This window comes from Arachis hypogaea, chromosome 18, assembly GCF_003086295.3.
Source record: "Arachis hypogaea cultivar Tifrunner chromosome 18, arahy.Tifrunner.gnm2.J5K5, whole genome shotgun sequence".
Lineage (NCBI taxonomy): Eukaryota > Viridiplantae > Streptophyta > Magnoliopsida > Fabales > Fabaceae > Arachis > Arachis hypogaea.
In genome coordinates, this window is record NC_092053.1 from 40,870,926 (window position 1) to 40,877,491 (window position 6,566).

Sequence of the window (6,566 nt, forward strand, 5' to 3'; positions counted from 1 at the left end):
GCAATGACACTTTTTTAATGAAAGTGATTTTTGTTGGTATTGGACTTATTTAAATAAATTTGGATGAAAAAATCTTTGAATATGTAGCCATATCCAAAAAAATATTTCCAAGTATGTGATGTACCGATGTCCAAAATAAAATGGAACTTCGAGGATATGGCCAACCCTTAGGGCATTGATTCTACTTAGACCATAATATATACACAAAAGTATTAATATATTAGTCCAAAAGAATTTACTAAAAGGGTGGATTTACTAAAAGGGTTTACTAAATAGTAAATACCGATAATATATTAATACTCACGTATTCTAATAACATTACTCGTTAATTTTAATTAATATATATTATATATATTTTTTATAAATAAAATCAATGATTAAAACTGAAGTACCCATATTTCATGAGCATTTAAAATTCCTCCTACAAAATAATACAAACCTAATTGCAAAATTGGTTTAATTACCTTCATCAATTGGATGATCCACACCTGGAATTAGTAATTAGTTTCTTCAATGGGGGCCACAACCCTATTTGCAACCGTTGCTGCCATAAACCCTTCCTAATAAAATTGGTAAAAGAAAACTTTGTATGTGCTTTATCAACACACTATATATGACTGTTTACAACCACTACTAACTCTGTACTAAGTAGTCAGTAATAGTGTACCCTTCAGAGTTACCTCCCAAAAAAGCAAAATCATGGTGGTCACAAGCAAAGAAGAGTCTCAAGAAGCAGCAGCTACTAGTTTTGATAGAATAAGTGAACTCAAAGCATTTGATGATTCAAAAACCGGTGTTCAAGGCCTCATAGAAAACGGGGTCACAAAAGTTCCACCTATATTCCATTGCAAAGAACATGAGTCAAATAGTAGCAGTAAACCAAATTCAAAGTTCAGCATCCCCATAATAGATCTCAATAATGGTATTATTGGTGATGATGTTGCGGCGAAGGTTAAGGATGCGTGTGAGAATTGGGGGTTCTTTCAGATCATAAACCATGACATCCCAATTCATGTGTTGGATGACATGATTAATGGAACTCGCATGTTCCATGAGCAAGATCCTGAGGTCAGGAAACGGTACTACACACGTGATCTTAGTGGGAAGGTTTTTTATGTCTCTAATTTCACTCTGTTCCAAGATCCAGCTGCTGATTGGAAGGACACACTTGGAATTTCCATGGCTCCAAATCCACCCAAAGCAGAAGAACTACCACATGTTTGCAGGTTTGTGGTTCAATTTATTATATATACTAATTTATGTTGATGTTGTAATTATATGACACTTGATATTTTATATCTATAGTTTACACATTAAAATCAATCATTAAAATTCGTTAATATATATTTGGTATAAATATATTTATATTTTAATTTATTTTTAATGTATATTTTATATTTTTATATGTATATTGACGGTTGATTTTAATGTAAACCGAATATGATTAATAGTTGTATTTCAAGATTTGCTTCCAAACACACTAGGGGTGCCATATGGAACAAAAATTAGAGCTTTTATTTGGATGAGATAGCTGATCCTAAGTTAAGGAATAGGGAAAAATATTCTATATTTTCGCTAAAATATTCAATTTAATTCACATTGTTAAGCTCTAATGCCCATTATTCACTATATCAGTTTCTTTGTAAATTGTGATACGGATATCACTACTACTTTTAAGTTTTAACATTATCTCTGCTTGAGCTTTTATTCCTTTAATTAACTTTTAAATGATTTAAGAAATCTCTTGAAAATGTAAAAATAATTTAAAATTTGGATATCTCATATAAAATTATATTTTCTAAATTTATATATGTTTAGATAAAATAATATAAATTTATTTTTTATTTATTTATTATGTTAAAATATCTTTTAAAATATTTTTTATTTTTCTAGCATTTTTAGCTTTATTTAAAATATTTTTGCCAAATATAATAAAATTTTACTTTTTCTTTATAACTTAATGGTATCTAAACATATACTTGAACTTAATTTCAATAGGAATAGTGACTAATGAAACACATAGTTAATGCCAAACTTATGTTATTACATTCTTTTTTTTTATCAAGATACATGAATTCAAGTATGTAACAACAAAAGTGACGATGACCAGTGAGTCAGTGACAATGAGAGAACAAATAAAATTCTCTTACCATATGATCAATTAAGACTTAAATTCCCTACAATTTGCTCATGGATGCAGAGATATTGTGATGGAATATTCAGAGAAAGTAATGAAACTTGGTTTAACTTTGTTCGAGTTACTATCAGAGGCTCTTGGCCTTAACAAGTCTCATCTCAAAGATATTGGCTGTGCTGAAGGGCTTCTCCTTATATGTCACTGCTACCCTGCATGCCCTCAGCCTGAGTTAACCATAGGCAGTTGCAAGCACACCGATCGCGACTTCATGACAATTCTTTTACAGGATCAGATTGGCGGCCTCCAAGTTCTTCATCACGACCAATGGATCGATGTGCCGCCGCTCCATGGTGCTCTTGTAGTCAACGTTGGAGATCTCCTACAGGTAACTTCTTCATGCATAAAAATGGACATTAATGATATGTATTTAAGAAAGAGTGTGACACAAGGCATTTTTCTTCCAAGGTTTTATAGTCTTATGTGTCATTCTTTCTCTTCTAATTTAGCATTGCATTCTATGGTTGATACTATTTTTTGAGTTAGGGTAAAATAACACCAATATAAATTTAACCAAAGTTACATCGCCCATAACTTTTTATAAGATGTATATTTATTGATTTAACTATTATAATTGAAAAATCATTTGTTTATATATATTTTGAACAAATATATTTCATTGATTTTCAAGTATATATAAAAAGGATAATAAATGATTTTGGATTGACATAAACTTGTTTTAAAAATGATTTATAACATATAAATTTCTAATCTCTCAATTGTTTTTTCTTTTACAGTGCACGAATAAAAAGTTATTCAATAGTGTAATATTTTCTTAAATTTCTGGAGTAAGTTACTATTGTTGTCCTTGAAATATAAATACACAGACAAAATTATTCTTAGCTTGGATGGATTTGTCATGCAAAATCAATCTTTTAGGTATTGCAACATGATTATCAATTTTCAAAGGATCATTTTATCGCTGAATTAAGATTTTGTGAGCCAAAATGATAGTCAACAAGTCTTGCATAAATAGTCAAGACTAAAACTCCAAATGATGATGAGACTTAGTCTTTTGCTTGAACGTGCAGAATGATGTCTATGGATAAATGAGAACTAGATTGTGATTATTAGTTTTGCCCCTTTACTCTTTTTTTTTTTTTTTTTTTTTTTTCAGCTTGTGACCAATGACAAGTTCATTAGTGTTCAGCATAGAGTTTTAGCAAATACTATAGGTCCAAGAATTTCAGTGGCGTCATTGTTTAGACCAAGAGTTGAACCAGCAGAGGCCACACCAAAAGTTTATGGTCCAATCAAGCAGCTCTTATCTGAAGAGACTCCACCATTATACAGAGACACCTCTTTGAAAGATTACATAAAAAATGGTTTTCAGAAGGGCCTTAGGACTTGCTCAATTTCTCACTTGAAGTTGTGATTTCAACAATTGCATGCTGTTGGCCAATAATACTTTTGAGTGCTATTATATCGTTATCTGGATGCTACAATATTTGAATGTACTTGGTATAAGAAAGAAAAGCATGCTACCCATATATATGTGTTGTGCCATTGATGGCAACATTTGGTATTCACATGCATAGTTATTACAAGCCCTGTTTCCCCAGCCCCTTCTCCATTCTTTTTGCTCTTTTTTCAGTATAACTACCTTTCCGGAAAGAAATCAATTATATAACCATTTATGTATCTTTATCTAATAAAGCTTGAAGAATCCTAACTAATGTATTTGGGAAGTGGAGTTGATAAGATTTGATGCATAATTGAAGCTGCGTGGGATGTTGTTAATGGACTTAGTCAAGTTGAAATGAATATGTTTTAGGTTTAGAAAGTTATGATTCTAAACCACAAGTTATGACTCATGATTTTAGTCATTTCTTGAAATTTCTGATAAGGTTGTGAGGAAATAAAGAGGTTATGGAGTTAGATTGTATTGAGAAGGTTGATGGTTAAAAAGAAGAGTAATTCTCCACATACAAGTGATTTTTCATACAAGTCATTTATAAACACGCCGTTTCACGTTTTTTTTGTGCCTCTTCTTCTTCTTCTTCTTTCTCTGTGTCTCTTTTTCTTCTCTTCCTCCCTCTTTTTTTATTGAAATTTCTTCTCTTCTTTTCGTTTTCTCTTTCTCCTTCATCAAAATCACCAGAAAAAATGAAGAAACATTATTCAAGGTACGTTTTTTGCCTTCTCTTTCTCCTTCTTCTTCTTCTTGCTACACGTTCTTCTTCTTCATTTACGTGCTTTTCTCTTTGTTTTCTTTCTTCGTTATTCTCGGTTTCCATTGTTTTTTGACATCAAGCTCTGAAATCGTTTTTGAAGAAGAAGAAGTAGTAGCAGAAGATGAGGAGGAAAAAGAGAAAGAGTTCTGAATTATGCATAAGGTGTACTTCAACGAATTTTGGGTGTATTTCTTAAATTCTTTGGGTGTATTTTTGTAATCCTTTGAGTGTATTTCTATAATTCTTTGGGTGTATTGATTTCAAGAAGAAATATACTGTCTCTCCCTATATTGGCTATATTTCTTAAATCCTTTGGGTGTATTTCTTAAATCCTTTGAGTGTATTTCTGTAATCCTTTTGGTGTATTTCTGTAATCGTTTGGTTTATTTCTGTAACTGTTTGGGTGTATTTCTGTAATCATTTGGATGTATTTCTATAATCGTTTGAGTGTATTTTTGTAATCGTTCGGATGTATTTCTGAAGTTTCATCATCTTCAAAACAATTTCAAAGCTTGATTTCAGAAACCATGAAAATCGAAAAAAACAGAAGGAGATCGAAGGCAAAGAGAGAACGGTTTTCCATACAAATCATACAAGTCATTTATATTCACGCTTCTTCTTCTTCTTCTGTAATGCGCGTGTTAGGCCCAACTTCTTCTTCTTCTTCTTCTTCTTCTTCTTCTGCTTCTGTAACGCGCGTGTTAGGCCCAACTTGTAAGACTTATAAACAAAAATGACTTGTATGTGTAGCACTCCTCTAAAAAGAAAGTTTAGAAAGAATTATAGTCAAGAAGCTAGAATTGATGTCAGACGTTTGAACGTGTCTTAGAGAAAGAGTTACCTTTAGGTTCCTATGAGAATAAGGTCTATTTGGAAAGTTTTAAAAGTAATTTTTTTGAGTTTTTGATTTATGAAAAGTAGTAGTATTAATGTTTGGTGCAATTTTTAAAATCAAATTGCAATTTTTTAAGAAGTTATTTAGGAGCTTATAGTGAAGTTAAAAAAAAAGACTTTTTTCATAATACTACTACTTTTTATCACATTTTTATAAAATAAACACTTTTAAAACTAAAATCTCAAACATAAAATAACTTAATTTATAAATTACTTTTAATATAATCATTTATTATTTAACTTATTTTTTTCAAAATAACTTAATTAAGCTATTTTTTCAAATTGGACCTTAAATCTACCTAAAATAAGAAAATGTCTTAGACCTTAAATCTACCTAGAATAAGAAAATGACTTAGAATAAAGTTGGAAGATGCTAAAGGCCAGAGTTTCAAAGAAAATAGGAATGTAATAGATATCAACCACATTGTTTTAACACCAATCCATGAGATTACTGAGTCATTGGATTACTAGCTCAACTGGTGAATTACTGACAGATTAATCCGGTTCTATGTAAATAAAAAATAAAAAATAGTTAAAAACTTAAAATTAAAATTTAAAATATGTATTTTTACTAACATTTTAAGAATATCTAGCTATTCTAAAACAATATGGAACATTTTCAATAAGTATTTTATTATTTTTACTCGATTACAAATATTTTTATTTTATTTTTATATTAAAATAACTATTATTTTCAAGTTTTAATAATTTATTAATTAGTTTATATCTATTATACTATTATATATTACATGTATTTATTGAAAAATAATATTAATAGATATTATATAATTATGAAAAGAAAAAATAAGTGAGTTTATAATTATTGTTAGAGTAGAGTATCGTTTTTGTCCCCAACGTTTGGGGTAAGTCCTATTTGTGTCCCTAACGTTTAAATTGTTCTATTTGTATCCTTAACGTTTATAAAAGTGATTCAATGTTATCATACTATCAATTATACTAACAAATCAGATTATATTTTTCAATTATTCTCACTTGGATGTATTCATTCTCAATTAGGTCTCACTTGGATGTGTTCAATTTTAATATTATATCCACTATTTGTGTTTAGATTCAATTATGTCCCTAGAAAAGTGAATTATATAAATGTTGTAGGAATTAGTTTCAACATTTGATGAGCTATTTTTCGGAGTAGATCATCGATTCAATCCCAGACATTTGTATTCTAACCTCAAGAAGAGATTTTTAAAACTTAAACTAAAGCGCTCATGATGTGTAATTGACTGCAGGATAACATTGAATCACTTTTACAAACGTTAGGGATACAAATAGGACGATTTAAATGT

At 29.7% G+C, this 6,566-nt stretch overlaps 1 protein-coding gene across 1 annotated transcript; it reads left to right on the forward strand.

The window, feature by feature from the left end:
- Positions 1–335: 335 nt before the first annotated feature.
- LOC112771490 (1-aminocyclopropane-1-carboxylate oxidase homolog 1) lies at positions 336–3,755 on the forward strand. The gene is made up of 3 exons (XM_025816256.3): positions 336–1,226; positions 2,201–2,522; positions 3,312–3,755. The coding sequence occupies exons 1-3, from the start codon at positions 700–702 to the stop codon at positions 3,567–3,569; spliced, it is 1,107 nt and encodes a 368-aa protein (XP_025672041.1). The 5' UTR covers positions 336–699; the 3' UTR covers positions 3,570–3,755.
- The last annotated feature ends 2,811 nt before the right edge of the window (positions 3,756–6,566 follow it).

Bases quoted from the DNA above. Each gene is read 5' to 3' on its own strand.
- LOC112771490 (XM_025816256.3), top strand. From the start codon at position 700: ATGGTGGTCACAAGCAAAGAAGAGTCTCAAGAAGCAGCAGCTACTAGT. The intron at 1,227-2,200 runs GTTTGTGGTTCA...TCATGGATGCAG, and splicing joins GAACTACCACATGTTTGCAG to AGATATTGTGATGGAATATT. The intron at 2,523-3,311 runs GTAACTTCTTCA...TTTTTTTTTCAG, and splicing joins ACGTTGGAGATCTCCTACAG to CTTGTGACCAATGACAAGTT.